This window comes from Synchiropus splendidus, chromosome 4, assembly GCF_027744825.2.
Source record: "Synchiropus splendidus isolate RoL2022-P1 chromosome 4, RoL_Sspl_1.0, whole genome shotgun sequence".
NCBI classification, from domain to species: Eukaryota; Metazoa; Chordata; class Actinopteri; order Syngnathiformes; family Callionymidae; genus Synchiropus; species Synchiropus splendidus.
The window spans coordinates 20,157,959-20,175,369 of NC_071337.1; the positions used below are offsets into that span (position 1 = coordinate 20,157,959).

Genomic DNA, 17,411 nt, shown 5'->3' on the forward strand with positions numbered 1-17,411 from the left:
AATAGTGTGATTGATAAATGATGTTTTTCAAAAGTTATTTAAAATGGACACATTCAACTTATTTTGTATCCTCTGCCTTGTTTGACGTAGGACACCAATCCATGCCGTTCCACTTTGAGTTGTTTACATTCCAAAATGCACAGTAGAATACACAACTCCATGTTTGGCGGAGTTCCACGCTGTGGCAGTTCTTTCCTGACAGTGAGTCTTCTATCCTCAGAGAGGAAACCAAACAAACTGGGTTTCCTGGTCGGTCAGATGAGTTGAGTTAAGGGTGGGGCTGTTTTGTGGCATTTCTCCCAACACTCTAACCTTGGAGGGACTGAAATCATGCCATTACCTTTGACACAGATCTGACATGACATTGTCAGCAGATTTCGGGTCGGGTTTTTCTGTATTTTTGTCGTTAGACAGACAGACACAGACACTACCTTTTCCCCTGAAAAAATCAGGTATCCTGCTCTTAACAGTATAAAAAAGATAAAATGATCTGTCCAACATTACTTTACTATTTTTTTCCACAGTGCTGGAAGCTCATATACACCAATATATGGCCTAAATGACAGTTCCAACTGAATTGTGTAGTAAGTTAAACCAGTTCATTGTACAATATTTTTTGTATCCAATATTTTGGATCAACAAGCACACATATTTAGTTTTTGACGTGTCAGGAACAAAATAATGGCATTTCACTTAATTCAGTTAGAGGAAAACTGATTTGACCTATGGGCAATTTAAGTTAGAAGCATGTAGAATGTGACGATTTACAAGTAGTATACAACAAACAAAAAAATCTCCACTTGTTAGTCTAAGAGAATCTGAAAATACATAACAATCTGTAAGCCTACTGTGCTGATCAAATATTTCTATAGCTCTCCCTCGCTCGAGACCCATACAAACATAGTCACTGTCCTGTGACTATCTGCTTCCGTAAAAGGCCAGATTCTCCCCCAGAGATGAGTCAGGTCACGCATTATCCAGGAGACAGTATTTACAGTTGTCACATGAATGGGCTTCTGCAATGATGAGGAATACACACATCACATGACTCTACAGAACATATTTGAAGTTAGGATGCTGTTTAGAGCGTGTGAAGATTATACAGGAAACTACTCACGAGAAGCCCCACCTAGCCATTGACCCACTTTGTATGTATTTATCTCCCTAGAAAACAGCCTTCATAATAACACAGAAGTAAACAGTCACAGAGCAGCTACAACATTCCAATATAGTTCAATTGAGAACCATGTAGAACAAATAGCAAGTCCAAAATGTCCAATGCAAATAAGACAGGATATACTGTATATATATACAATTTGTCCAAAAAGTCCACATAGAATAGGTGAGCTTTAACATGATTGAAAAATAAATTGCAATATCACAGTTTAAAGACTCCAACAGAGTAGCCCCATTTTGACGACAGCAGCACAAGAAGTCACAACAAGTCTTTAAGAGTACAATTGCAATACTGCCACCACTGACATATTAAACACAAAAAAAAGCTTCCATAGACATCAGTTCTGTTTGTAGACATGCAGTTCTGTTTATATCAGCGAGTGAGTTCGACTCGCTGAACCTTGGAGGGTCAGACATTCATCCAGTATTCCGACTCACAACAGCTGCATGTTGGAGATATTCTGAAAACTAATGATTATTCGCATGTGGATCATTGCATCACAACAATCACGTACAAGTTAAAATGTGGTGAATGAATCGAACGCTCCTTGTGTCACTGAATGCTGTACTACAGAAAGAGCATTGAAGTAGAGAAGCATCATGATCAAAGGAGTGATTCTTCACACTTCAATAAATGACCAAACAACAAATTATAAAAACGCCTGAAATGTGAAATCACAGTGTATTACATCAGAACCACGTGATTATCTTTATTTCGATAAAAGCCAATGTGTCAGGTGAATGGTGAAACTTGAATCTAAAGTTATATACAAGTATAAAATTGTGAATTGATTTTTTTTACTTCGAGGCCATATTGCCCCAGGCCGAATGCTGGAGTCAGCTAGTTTGTCATGCACTGGTACACCAGAGTTACGTTCTGTAAACCGTATTTCGGACACTGAGACCGGCTGTGGAGACACCGGAGCAGTGCGGCAGTAGGTGCCACCCAAAACACGTGCATAAACAGTGGTCACATTGAGGGCTGTAATATCAATAAATGTTGGCGGTTCCATCGGTCGGTTTTCCCATAACAATTCTGAGCTCATAGCGAGTGAAAATAATCACGGTTTCCAGAACAGAAATTCAATTATTCCAGATGTGGGCGCGTCTGAGGCACGGCCCTCACAAGCTAGTATCCAATCACAGGCCGCACACGTGTCACGAACAACAAGCGGCCTTGCGAGAAAGCTCACAGATTCTAACCAGTGATCTGATTGGTTATTGTAACTATCCATCAACTGTATGTGCCCGTCCACTTAAGTGTTCAGACACCCTCAGTGTCGATTCTGAGCTCAAAATATCCAACTGGCTTAAAACCATCTATTTCAGTGGGGACTTTTCAGTCATATTTAACAATGTGGGAAACAAATCTTAAAAATTTACAATTCAGATCATTTTTGGGTGCGCCCACACTGTAGTTGCATCACACGGCAGAATTCTACAAAGAGGTCTACATCAGAAGCAAGTCAAAAACTGGCACCTTCAAGCCCCAACAAGGTAGGGAAAGGTTAATGCATCTGTTGGGTAATCGCTGGTCTGTTTGGGAAAATGACAGCCAATGAACCCATCACACTAAAACCACTGATAGAGGCTATCCACTTCTGAGAAGTCTCATCCTCGTTCAATAAGTCTGCAGCGTATTGCCAGCCCACAGTTTGGTTCCCACACATGACAGGAGAAAAACAATCAGAGGAGCTGAGCACGTCTCTAATGGAACCATCAGTCCCATATTGTGTCTCTGCTTGTACTCCAAACCAGTTCTGGGAGGATGAATCTGTCCCTGCAGGCTCCTTCGGCTCCTCAGCACAGACTTGTAGGTGTGACCGTGTACAAGAACACGCATGTTGGTTGAATCACTGTAAGTCAGACAGTTTTCCTCAACTGTAAATATTCCTTTAATAACATTTACCAATTCAAAAATATGCCAACATACTCAATCATTCATGAAAAAGAATTACAACACTGTTTGAACTGAAATTTTAGAATACTTATTCAGAAAATAATTTCTTTATAAAATACTTTTTTTAAAAGTTAAATTTCATTATTTTCCTACCATAAATTGTACAGAGTATGAGATTGGAATGATGTTAATTGTTCCACATTTTCAGAGTGAATCGAAATATATATAAAACTTAATCAGTTAATATAGATAATTTGGCTCTGCACCCTGAGGACTCATTTACTTAAGAGTTAATATTCTGTCTTTGCCATAGAGAAGATGACTCTTCACCTGCGTCTCCCTGCAAAGTCGGATTTTGGTAATTCTTGTTTACCAGGCCTTTAAAACTAGACTGAAAAGTGTTTCCTTTTTAGATTAATAATATTGCAGGGTTGGGCTTCTTTTCTTCTTTTCAAAAACTGCTTGAAGGTATCCCCATGGGAAGTTTATTATTTTCCTACCTCCCCTAATTCCATGAACTGAACCAACACTGTTTCAATAGGAATAGATTTGAAATAAAGCATGAACACTACTGTGGCAGAATATCCGTTTGAACAAATAACCTTGTTCGTGCCATCAAGTTTAACAGTATACCACCAACATCTAAACTCATTGTTTGTTCTTGTGACTGGGAGGAAACCAGAATTCTATTTGAGCTGGAATGGAACCAGGAACCTACTTGCTATGACTAATTATGCTTTAACCTTTCATGAGCAAACATATATTTTTTGTAGTTAACCCAACTTGCAGTGGATTTTCAAACTATATGACACTCAGGTGAATATTCTGACAGGATTGAGAAAAAAGCTTAACTGAAATTAGATTCATTGTTTTATTCTGAAAAACACATTTTATCCAGTGAATGATGGACAGTGGGCAGCTTGGAATGGAAGTATCTGAGGAAACCACTTTCTACACTGTTAAGACGAAATACAAATGTAGCAGGTTTCTGAATCATCAGCAAACGGTTTACACAAGAGCCCCCCCCCCTCCATACACACACACTGGTGTGAATGGTCCTTCACAGCGTCATTGAGTTTCACACGGTGAGTCAGAATCAGCTGCTGCTGCAGTCGACACACTAACTCCACTTGTCTGCTGAGTGAGAGGTGGTAAGGCTACGCAACTCTTCTTCTGTTTATTCTGCAGCGCTCCCAAAGCTCAGAGCAACTGCCAAGCTAAACCACAGACACACACTCACTTACACACGCACACACAAAATAAAGAGAAATGGGAGAAAGAGACAGGCCTCATGACCTGTCTCTCTTTTCTGTTTTCGTGGTTTCATTGAGAATTGATTCGTCATAACTCATTGCCTTGTTTATTATTTCACCAGGAGAGCTGAAAGCTCCTATATCAAAGGCGATGGCCATCTGACAAAAGTTCTGTTTTGCAAGATAGAGTAGGTCAATCAACAAATGCCCTCTTCTTGGCTGTAGTCCTACTTCGCTTAGTATTTGCATGTAATGGGAAATAAAATATTTGCAAGGTCACTTTGGTTCGGTACATTCATAGAAAAACAAGGGACACCATTTGATTTTCTTTTTAAATTAACATTAACAACTTATTTTCCACAATAGTGCAACATGAACAACTTTACTTTGGAATAATGTGTTCCCCTATATTTGAAAAAAAAAGATTCTTTGTTGATTTTGGAGACAGATTACTGTAACACAGAAAAAATAAGCACTAGGAGTGGGACGACATGGGTAACTCGCGCTTTAGATACTGTGGCGATATTTGGCCCACGGTAACGATAATATCTGAGATATACAATATAGAAAGAAATGTAATGAACAATACATCAGAATATATGTGACTGAAACAAGAAACATTTCTTTAAAAAGGAAAACGTCTGTAATAATGTATAAATTCAATGTATAATGTACAAAAAAACGAAGTTAAAAAAATGTGCATTTGCATAGTGCCTCACTGCCTACAGTCTTAAAAATATAAGCCAAGTCCATATAAGTGAAAGTTTGAGCAGTTTCATGTCCCTCACTGAGCAATATATTTCAAGACCCGTGACTATGTAGCGTTGATGCAAACATATAATCCCAACAGACAGACATACTAGGATACGCTTGTGAATGGGAAATACAGATTTAAAATGTGCACAATTAAAATAGCTGGGTATTCCGCGACGTATGTTGTAATAAAATGGCAATATTTGCCATCAGTGTTTATCAATTATTTATTGCAACAGAGAACGCAACAATATATTGTGGGGTTGTGGGGGTGGCTGTTAGCATAACAAGGATCAAAATTCATTATGGTTCTATTTACGGTTGGGGTGGGGCTACGAACGCCCTGTTTCAAGATCATAGCTAAAAGCCTGTAAGTGTCAGCAGCATTCACTGCCGTCTGACTGCTGCTGAATAAGTACATGCAGTGAAGTGGAATTTCTCATTGCGTGAGTTGCAGTATGTCAACCGACCAAAATCGGTTCAACAGAGCTGCCATAGCTGTTGTGCCCCATATTCGCAGTGCACAGGGGAAGGGGCACTGCTCAGCACATGGAGTTGCCACAGGTGTTTGTTTTTGTTTTTCGCAATCTGCAATGAAGGGAGTGATTAGCATATGCCACCAGTTCTTAGGTGACAAAAAAAATCCCACTCCTCTCGTGTTTCGTTGCCACTAAAATTTGTTCAGTCGTTGAGGCTGCTATTTTGTTAGCGGTCTGTTGCATTGTTGGTTGCCACTTGTCACTCGTTCGCTGCTTGCTCCGCCTACTTTTTATGAAGATCTATGAACTTTTACTGGTGCAATTACAACATCTAGCCAGCATGCAAGTTTCGGTTTTGCTTTGTTATTGAAGCTGAAGGGCTTGTTTACACTGACGACACAAAGATCGGCGGACAGAATGTTCCTCTTGTGACTCTTGTGACACTTGTGATAATATCTAGTGCGACATTTAAGTGGATGCAAGTTCAACTCAAAGTAGTTTTATAGTAATTTAGCGAACCAATTCCACAGACCCATTTCAAAATAATTTAATTCTGCAAGTTTATGTATAGCTCCAGAACAGTGTCAGGGACCCTTTACACAATATTGTCCACCAGCATAATGTGTGAATAAGTGTAGCCAAAAGAAGCTTGCACACTTCAGCAGCAGCCCTTCCGGTGGTGTTGCAGTGCTAATCAAATATTGTTTCACTGAATCAATACAGATCATGTGAACAACAACATGTGAGTCTCTAAGAGAGTTAGAAATTACTTCACCACTGGTATTTAATTCAACACAATTGAGGTCATCACTGACAACATGCAAGTGCTCAAATTCCCATCACATAAGCACAAAATGAAGGAATGAAATAAGAAACCCATCCAGATCATCAAAAGCAACCGAGAGGAAATATAGTACATCCACTTTTGGTTTTAGTCCCAAATCAGTCGCTGCCAAAAGAATACAGACATCAATTTGTCCAGGAGGATGCCAGGAACTACTAGATAAGCTGTTTCCTATCAGTCTTGGAGACTGCAAAAACATCTGCAGATTTCTCACAAGCGTGTTCCACGGCAGCTTTACTGGCATACACGTTGGCCACATGTGGAGTTTAAGTGCAGGAATGATGAGGAGTGGTGCAACAATGACGCCCTGCAGCAATTCCTCAACACTGGTTCCAGTCGGGATTACTGCTAATGCACATGTTAGCTCTATAAGTGGCATCTGAGCACTGACTTTTGGCATTCACAATGACACAGCAGTTTGTCACAGCTGAAATAAAAGCTGTAGTTTTAGGAGTCCAGCAAACCTGTAATCACACCACCCAAAACAAATGGGTATCTTTCTTGTGTCAACTATATGACTACTTTACAAGAGAAATTAGCACTACAAGCCCTTGATGGTTGAACATCCATCCGCTCTCTTCTGCTATCTAAAGCTAGGCTGTGGCACAGCAGTTGGAGTAAAACCGTGTAATACAGAGACATTTCCACAACATCTAACCCAGTAGTCATCCTGACAAGATTCCTCAACTAGATTGTCAAACGAGGAGTTGATTGTTCTTTCCATCTGAGGTCAGTAGCCGTCTTCTCCAAATATTAAATTGAAACTTGCGAGTTTACTTTAATCCAGATACCTGCTGAAAGAAACTCTTCAAATCACTCAGCACGATCACTGCGTCGAGTCCAATAATGACTGTCTCGTAAAGCCATCTTTGTGTTCTCATTCTATTGACAGTTCAGTTGGACCAGAGGGACTAAGGAGATCATGGCATCACCCCACATTACGGAGGTGACATTACTCACTACTTCGGTTCTCTTTCCAATGCTTATAAACCGGACCGCACACCGCAATCAGACTCAGCAACAACCAGTGCCAAGGAAGTAGGCTCTGTGGCACTGTCAAGTAAACAGATTCGTGAAGTAAAAATGTTCTAGCCTTCAGTCATTTGCAGCGGATATGTCACTGTGCACATGTGGCCTCACTCAAGTCAAAAGAAAACAATTCATTCCAGTCAATTGTCTCTGCAATCTTGCTCGTCCCACTCTATCCAATGCATGTGGCTGCAGGTGAAGACAGAAGGTACAGTAGATAGTCCAGTAAACGGAGAGGCTGTACCCAGGCTTTTAGCCAGGAGGGCGCCCTGAACTGCAAAACATGACCGGCAGTTTGTCTCATAAGATGCCCTAAATGTCCGATTATTAGTGCCTGTATAATGCCCTACACATAGTGTCTATGAATGAGTGTTTCAGCTTGGAAGTTTCGCTACCCTTTTGCGGCCATAGCTAGGCCATCGCGAGCGGCATATTTGTTTACCGGCTAATCTTGCCGTTATCCACATCTCACAAGTTGCCACACTAGTAGCATGGAGGAGCGCTGTGATTGATGGGATGTCAGGTGATGAGGAGAGGAGGAAACCGGTTTCAAAATCCTAGCCAAAAGCCTGGCTGTACCTCTCAGTCGGCATGGCTGAAGATAGCACACCACAATTGACACACATGCTACCTTGATGCATTCTGGAAAAATATATCCTACATTGCATGTTGAGCTAATAATTAGCTTCCAAGACAATGTCAAAACACAGCAGCTTCTGCAACTGGAGGATGTGTTTTGTTGGCACATGACCTTTGAAAGGGTGATAGAAAGTGAACGTTAACGACTCAAATGGGTCTTTCACTAGCGTCTGAAAGAATTCAGATGATTACCAGACAACAACTGCAAATTGAGCAGATAAAAAAACCCAGCCAGGGCCATTACTCATGTTTCCAGTTAAGATTTTTGCCAGCAGCCACCCTTCCCCCACACCATACATCAGAACACGAACCTTGCTGAGCCCCCTACGCACCTCTGCTGCTATAAATCAGCCGTAAATCCGGTGACACATTGAAACGGGCCGCCAAACACAAAAAGTGAATGAAAATTATGAACTTGGTGATGGGAGTGTGACCTGATGCTAGGTTCCAGACAGAATTCAGAGAAAATAAAAATAACAATAAAAGTCAAGGTGAGCCTGCAGACGCAGCGCTGTGATTTGTTGGAGACACTCTCCACAGACATGAGAACAGCAAACATCTATCAGGGAAAACACATGACTAACATCCATCAGCTCTCTTTGTCTGTGACCACAAATCTCACCGTTCAACTACAACACCGAGTCTACATACAGTAACAGAGAATTCTCCAGACACAGAAGCAGCCTATTGTATAAAGCACAGACCGCAGCAGACGAGTTGTGAAACCAAAGTGGAAATTTCAGTTCCTTTATTGGTCTCAAATATGATGGCTTTGCAAAACATAAATTCAACTTCATGCAAATCAAAGGGGAAAATTACATTTCCCATCTGACAGATAAAGCACTTAGCAAGCTGAGGTCATCGTTTTCTTTGTGGTATTTGAACGATTGAGGTCCGATTTGTAGGAAAACTCCTGCCTTTACCATCTTAATGCATTAGTTTCTGCTCAAGCCTTGGCCCTCAACTTTGCTTTATAATCATACTCTTAAAGCAGGGGTCTCAAACTGATCCACTGATCCACAGCTGATCAAAACAACATCTTCTCACCAATCAGGTGTCTACAAAATGTAAGCAGTTGACTGTCAGTCAGGTGTTGCCTGTTTCAGCTGACACCTGACTGGTCAACTTACATGTGCTTGTTTGGTTGGAACAAAAACCCGCACCCACTGTGGCCCTTTGAGGACCGGTTTGAGACACCTGTCTTAAAGCAAAGTGTCAGACTGTCAGTGGGAGTATAGAACACGAGCACATTAGCACAGATTGACCCCATATCCCAGCATAGGCGGATTTTTCAGCTTCCTGTCATGTCGTAAAAATGAGACTCGGCAATATCAGTCTTCCCCCATCGTCAGTCAAGCTAGACTCTGCTTTTTAAGGTAGAACGTAAAGGATCTTAAGGAAGACCGTGAAGGACGTACATTGTATTTATTTTCCTTGTTGTCAAACTCAGGCACATCACCGCTCCCACTACTCAGGAAAAGAATGCTGGGGGAAATCCTAAACATTTTTGTAATTTCACAGACAGCGTTCTGTCGGTTGTGAATGCGTGAGACTCGAATGACAAGACCGCGTGACTCATAAAGCTGTAGCTTTGTGTCAAAATAAGGTGCCTAAGAAAATCTTTAATCACCTCTATTAACCGACAACCTCTATTAATCAACATCTGATTCTATTTTTCCTCAGGAGAAAGTAGTCAAGGCACGGACAAGTTTTTACATTGCCTGCCCTGTCAATGTCTGTAGGCATCTCTATCAGTGCCTTGTCTGGACTCATAACTTAAATGACACTTTCTGTCCAGATGCCTTGTCCACCAGACACAAGCACCTCAGTTGCCAAACACACACACATTCTCACGTTAGATAAAAGGAATTGGGCAAAATGACAGGACAAAAACAGAAAACAAAAGGAGACAAAAACAAAACACTAACACAGACCCTTCCACTGCAAGGAAACCTGGTGATTTGAACAAATTGGTGAGATGTGGGATGCTGGACAGATGCTGCCATGTGTTCTCAGAATCACCTAAAAATTTTTTACTGCACTTATATGCGTATATAGGTGTCTGTGCTATGCACTCAAATGTCACATATTCTCCCAGTACATTTCTAGAAATATTTGAGTCACCGATGATTATCAAAAATAACCTGCCACTTCCAATGTGGCTGCCAACTATCACTGTCAAGTCACATTAATAATAAAAACAGTAGGTTTCCACCTTATAGTTAAGCTTCACCTCAACAACAAATGAAAGAAAACTGTATGACAAGGAAGTCACTTTGTCGGCTGAGACTCCAGTGACAGCCTGATGTGGATATTTAAAAAATGTATGTGGATTTGTTAGTTGCAAAAATGTATCATTTTCTTTCAGCGACTACTGCTGTGTTTCTGGGTAAAAAGTGTTGCCATCAAATTCAACAGCACAGTTTGAAAGCTGGTGTGGGTTCTCACACGAGGTGTTTGACTCAACATGGCAGCGTGGTTGTTAGTGGCATTAACGAAATGGAATGCTACGAAGTGCTAATGAAAAATACTGTATGACAGACTGTCTTCTTCATCTCATCCAAACCGGTAGGACATCAGAAGAGAGAGACAGCCTGCAACATAATATTTGAGTCCTCCAGCAGTAGAGTGAATCAAATGTGTTGTTTATTGTCATATTTCCCACATAATGTGATGTCGAAGCAGGTTAATCAGCACGTTGTACATAAGTGAACACGCTCACACACTTCCTAAACAACAGGCTACATAGCAGCACTCACAGCAGAAAAACAGGAACTAAAATGCTAATCTTGAGAAAACCAACATCAAAATCTATTAACATTGATGAAACAACCCCAAAACAAAATCTTCCGCATGTTTCATGACTCCTGGTGCTAGAAGGAACACTAAACTCCCTGCATACTGTGTTGACTTACACATCAGTTTTAAAACCACCTTATGCATGAATATTTTGGTTGAAGGCAAAGTCATTCAGAAACAGACTTGTCAGAGCCAATAACATTCAACAGTCGCAGTAGAAGTGCTTCATCCCAATCTTGGGATGATACTAGACAGAGTGTCTTTCACGACACAAGGCGTTGCCTTGTTTTCACTGCAGCCTTGATTCAGTTGAGCAGAATACTGGCAGACCATTAAAATATCTGCAACTGAAATCTAAATGTTGCAAAGCAGACATCTGGGAGAAATTGCTGCAGCATCATCAAATTCTGGTCGAAATCTGAAGACAGTCGAAAGAATTCAGAACGTTTGTTGGGTTTATATGAGAAATAAGTGCTTAGACAGAGAACTAAAAACAAGAGAGTGGAGTTGAAATACGTTACCATAGTCGTGATTTGAGTTTGAAGGTTGTCCTTCTGCCCGTTTTCTTCAGGTACTCCAATTTCCTCCCAGAGTCAACAAATATCAAGGTAAATTGATGACTAAACTGATGGTAGGTGTGAGCATGTGTCTCTGTCTCCATGTTACGGATTGACTAACTTTCCTGGATGTTGCCTAACACTCAACTTATGTTGGTGGGGTAAACCCCAGTAATAATCCACAGAAATGAAGGAATGTCTAATTATTTTGGCAAAACTGTATGAATGCATTGAACATAAAATACTAAATTCTTGTTTCTTAATCTAAGGCTGTTTTAATTCAACTTCCATCCCAAATACTTACAAAAGGTGCCCGTTTATTGGCATTTCAAATCAAGAATTGTCAGAGACATAAACAACATTACGAGCAACAGGAATGGAAACTCAGGCATCCAACAAAATCATTCGACCCCTGACCCACAGACCTGCTAAGTGTGTTGTGAGGCATTCAGGGGTCAGCTCGGCCCCTCCACACCCTGACTTACAGGGAACACAGAGAGGATTCTAAGAATGGCTTGATTGAATAGCGACCGGACAAGAATTTGAGAGGAATGTGAAGGATTTTGAGAATTTGTGGAAGAGTTGCTGATGCTAAATTGCTGAATGAATAAGGCGGTGATTGTTGAAATCAATGCTCTTCTGCAGGACCTTTTTTTATGCTGGGGTCGAGGTTTTGCTAACATTCCATGAAACCGTTTAAGAGTTTTCCGATCGTAGAACCCATCAGGGCTGTTACGAACAGTGATGCTATGGTATTACCTCTTAAGATATTAGAGAAGCTGAAACAACCTCGGTCCCTGGTGAATTCTACCCCTCATACAAAGACAGAGAATTAATGCTGCAAAAGTCACCTATGGAGACTGCATTCTAAAATGGGCCAGTGCGCTATATACTGAGAACGGGCAACTGAGGCTCCTTCAGCGAGATGTCCAGCATTTCATTACAGGAATATCAGGTGACTTAGTCCTAAAACAATTGCAGTTCCCAATGGTGGACTTTAACAGCAATATGGTGTAGACTAAAAACATTCCACTAGTCAGTGCCCACATGTCCGGACCAGTGGCAAGAACATGGGCTGAGGTTGTGTCCAATGTCTTTTAGCTTACGTCATATGGGCCAAGACAGAAGGATAGAAGATTTCCTATGCTGCTATGATTCACAACACATCTGATACCTGAACCAGTCCACCTGCAGCAGGATCAGAAAGCAAGGACCCTCTCCGGCCTGGTTGCCCAGAGAACAGAACCGGTGACAGAAGGCAACACAATCTGACCCTACCCTCGCTGAATACAAATCCCACATGCTACCAGTGATGTTGACGCCATTCTGATGTCTTGTTATTGAACTTCATAGTAACTAATTTAACGATTAGCGGTGCCCCTACTTTATCTTGAACAAGATGCTGCTGACATTTTGTGACTCATAACATCTTTTTTCATTTGTGTGTAGGATATGAAAAATAGCTCAAGTTAATTAAATTCCTCTTGTTGGCATGTATATCAATGATCCAATAATTGTGTCTTGTAGGGCTGTGACTGCGAGCCATGTCATGTTTGGGGATTACTAATTGATTTTCACTCTCACCATCTCCAGCACCACATTCTCATGTGCCCGTAATTCCATCGTGTTTCTGGCCATCCTTGTAATAAAGCACAAAGGTAATCTTAACACTAACACCTACGTCGACTCACTATCGACGGTACATTTTCTGATGAATGTCATTAGCATCACTGCCTTTTAATCAGCCTTTACTAATGTGCAATTCAAGGTACTCTCAGGAGTGTGAGCATGAAGCATGAATGATAATCTTTCAGTGGCATCACAAGTGCTACCTACACCAGCAGTCCTCGTCTGAGTGTGTCTTTTCGCCTTGCTCTGGCACCCTCAGTGTCAGCTACATGTATTCATATCAATCACCACTACATCAACATGTGCAGTTACGACCGTCATGACTTCCAACACATTCTCAGACAACATGAACCATGTGTGTATTTACACATCAACGCACAAGTGTGCCGCATGTGTATGTATTCTGCCCACATTCATACATACACATGAGCAGCGGTTGTGAGCTATTAATAGACATGCTATATTAGCTCCCCCATACGTGTCAGCTGCTGTTCTCAAAATGGCCACAACTATCTTGACCAAGAGCAGGAGGTGGGAAAGTAGCAGATCAAAAGTGACGACACATCTTCTTGCCTGCCTGTGTGTTTTGAACCTGCAAGGCATTTAAGCTGCAGAACAGGTCTCCAAAATATACATATGTGGGCAAGGAGCTATTAAGCCAGGAGAGACTTGTAACACACAAGTGCGCTCCAACTAGTTGAGCCTGTTCAGCTCAGCAGACTGAGTCACAGAGGCTTGTCAAATGAGTGCCCAACTGACAGCAAAAGAAAATCCCTCCAACGGACTGCTTATGATTGCAACAGAATGTATTCATGCACTACTTGGAACGTTGCAGGACAACACAATTTAGAAATTACAGAACCAAAATGCTGTTATGGAAGCGATAAGGGCAGCATTGAATGATTGTTTTAGATGATCAAGTATTTTCTATTAAAAAAGTCTTTAAAAGGGTCTTGAAATGATGTGCTGATTAGCCCATTTCTTTATGTGGAAAATGTCCTTGTCACTTTGTAAACAACAAAAACAGAGTAGAGCAATTAAGTTTCTACAAAAAAAAAAGTAAACTCATAAAACGTGCAATAACACAAAGCATTCCTAAGCATAGGTACAAGGAGACATTGCCGTATTGTGAGAATAAAAGTGATGCGCATGGGTGACAAATGAAACACATGACTTAAAATACAAATTTAAATGTAGCCTTGATTTTGTAGGCAGGGAACCAGCTTTGAATTTTACTTAAAATTTCCTTACATGGCACATGTTGATTAATTTGGTCTTTTATGACGTTCAGCACCTATCAACAAAACTTAACTGAAATGCAAGGCAATGTATGGAACGATAAAGAATTTAACTTACGATGTAATGAACTCAAAGAACAGTAAGCAAATATTCAGCGCTTTAGTGTCACTGTGAGTCTGTGTCCAGCACTGTCAAGAGTTTACAAAAGACTGTGTGTCAAGCTTAATTCCCAGCTACCAGCTACCTGAGGATGCACGACATCTTATAGACCTTATAGACACAGGGGTTCCACTGTTCATGTAATCCACAAGTAAAACAAAACAGTATGATGGACTCGACCACCGAATAAGCCACTGACCAACAAGATGACCAGGTTGTCACAGACAGTGCAGTGTGACTTCTTCTGCCAGTGTTGGTGCTCACTTGCTACACGGTAATTTGGTTATATCAGCAAAGGAAGACTTGGTCAACAATTACCATTCCAAACTGTAGTGTGTTCAAGATGGCCTTGTATTCATAACAAGTTGTCAAAAACTTTTTGAGTAAGAATAACTGTAGCTGCCTGACTACCTAAACAATATTAGTCTGATCTCAGACAGGAAAACATCAGTGCTGAGACCACCAAAAACAGAAATTTCAGCAGACACGCAACAGAAAACCACAGCCAAGACATGCAGTGCAGCAAGTTATCAGCTGAATGAATGAACAATTCCTCAAATGCAGTTCACGATAATCGAATTAAAACATGTCAGTGTAAAGAGCAACTCAAGATCACTTTTCAACTTGATTGTTTTAAGGGCACTCTTGTGAGGAACATCCCCGCAGCACATGATGTGTCTGCGGTGAAAAACAAGAACCGATGGCAGGAGAAGATGCTGATTCTATGCCTGTATGCAAACGCAGGAGCACTGAGCGAGAGAGAGAGAGAGAGAGAGAGAGAGAGAGAGAGAGAGAGAGAGAGAGAGAGAGAGAGAGAGAGGGGTGGTGATGAGAGCCGAGGGAAACCTCTCTCCGTGGTGACCAAACAAAGCAGCCCCTCACTCTCCTGTCTCCTCAAGCCTTCTTTCTCCCACCACTGCCACAACTCACTTGATGAAGCAGCGGGCGCCTTCGAACGTGTATCCTTCCTCCCATCCTGTTGGTAAATCTGTGAGGGCACAAAACGGGAATATTAGAGAATACAAATACCTGTACAGCAGCGCGGTGACGGTTTGAGCACTGTAACCCCCCCCCCCTCACGTATCCCCCCCCCCCATTTCTGAAGCAGATTGCGGATAGTTCAATCATCCAGATGCTCAGCCTCCAGTTGTTAGATCTACATGCAGCGATGCGTTCAATGTCCTTTGGTTATAAAGGAGTACAGGCTCTTTTGGAGCACATTTGGGGAAAGAGGCGTTGTTGTTTTTTCCTGCAGCAGCGAGCTGGAGTGAGAAACGTGATCAAATGTCACTGCAGGGGGGGGAATTTCACGTCTACGTGACGGAACTTTTAAAAAGTGTGTCGCAAAGTGTCCAGGTGGAGCTGGTGGTGAGGGCGGAGGAGGCTGTTGCTTTTGCTGCAGAGAGAGAGGAGCTTCTCCGCGGCTCTCTCCGCAACTTCACCCCCCTCTTTTTCTCCTTGGTGGTTAACCTTTCCCGGCGTGGCAACAACAATAACCCCCCCGGTGACTTACCCGGAGTTTTTCTGTGACCAGTGATCACAGCTTCTCCGGTAACAGGATGCAGCCAGGTTGTACTCTTGGCTTCTTCGCTGTTGGTGGAAGAAAACGGAGGAAAAGGTGAAAAGAGAAGCGGGGGAAACAACAAACAGCTCGCAGTAAGAACCAGTAGGAATCCGCAAATCCGTGTATCCGAGTGATATTTACTTGATGAAGAATATCCGTCCATCCCGAGTCACCCCATAACTCCAGGAGGAGGGGAGGCAGGAGAGCCAGTCCGGCTGAGGGTCCGCCGCCATGTCTGTCTGAAGCTCCACTGCTCCGGTTACTACACACGGCGGCTCCTGCGCGGTCTCGTCACAACGGCGCGCACGCGGGGATACGCGCCTGGCGGGAGCGCGCCTGAAGGCTCGAGAGAGAACTAGAAGAATTACATTCTATTTCTCACGAATCTTTAATAAATTCCACGTTGATATCTGATCTTTGAAAGCCATGCGTAATGGGTTAAACTGAATCGTGCACTCACTTATTGACTGCACGTGTGGTCGACGCCCTTTCCGTCGTTTTATTCCTCTGTTGAAGGGTTGTTGAAGTGTGTAAACGTTTAAATAACACACAGGACTGCCAACACGGGGCCTGTCTTGTATCCTGTGGCTCGATGGTTGAATGCCCCACAGCTGGATCTGTTCGTTTGCGTTTTTATAAGTCATTATTGACTGATTTATCTTTCCCTTGGTTTATTTTATTTTCAGATAGGACAGCAATGGCAGAAATTATGCTTCACTATTCACATTTAATGTGTTCGTTTTGACTGAACCCCAAACAGTTGCACTTCTTTCAGCTTGAATTTGCTTCAGTTGTCTTCTCCTGCAATCATTTTCATAATCCACACGAAATTGTATTGTTTGGTGTCTGTAAATCACCTCTATCCATCCATATCTGATGTGGTTGTATTGGGCAACATACACCACCAATGACGGGACATCTCTCACATGAAGTCAAAATGTAGTCTAAGCATTGAAAATAGAGTGGCTATAATGGATATTCTATTCAGCTCACTTTCTTCATAAAACTGTATTAAACAAAAAAAAGATTAAATATTAATCAGGTCAATCCCTGGAGTCCCAGATTTAAACTTCCTCAAGCTCAGTATTATAGGTTTGCGCTGCCTCAACGCAATATCTCTGTGGATGTACTCTGTGCTTCTCTTGTTGCATTAAATGATCTATTTTTAACTCCATTACACAAATGTGAGACTCATAAAAAGGCTGAGCGTACAGAAGAGTCCTGTCATCTTGATCCAAAGTTCTTCTTCTCAGCCTCAGTCGGTGATCACAGGATTTTCTAATGAGGAAGCTGCAGTTCTGCTTTTGTGCTTTTCAAGCATATCCATATGTACTTTGCTAGAATTAAAGCATATCTGGAGGAGACGGCGCCGTCTAATTGGAATTGGAGGT

The 17,411-nt window shown here is 41.7% G+C and overlaps 1 protein-coding gene across 15 annotated transcripts in view; it reads right to left on the reverse strand.

The window, feature by feature from the left end:
• Positions 1-16,291, reverse strand: part of plekha5 (pleckstrin homology domain containing, family A member 5) — a 128,209-nt gene extending 111,918 nt beyond the window's left edge. For all 15 annotated transcript variants that reach the window (XM_053862911.1, XM_053862912.1, XM_053862909.1 and 12 more), the window contains exons 1-3: positions 16,162-16,291; positions 15,970-16,046; positions 15,387-15,444 (exon numbers count right to left, since the gene is read on the reverse strand). In XM_053862911.1, the coding sequence (XP_053718886.1) occupies positions 15,387-15,444; positions 15,970-16,046; positions 16,162-16,253 (227 nt within the window). In that variant the 5' untranslated portion in view covers positions 16,254-16,291. The remainder of the gene's footprint in view (positions 1-15,386; positions 15,445-15,969; positions 16,047-16,161) is intronic.
• Between the last annotated feature and the right edge of the window lie 1,120 nt (positions 16,292-17,411).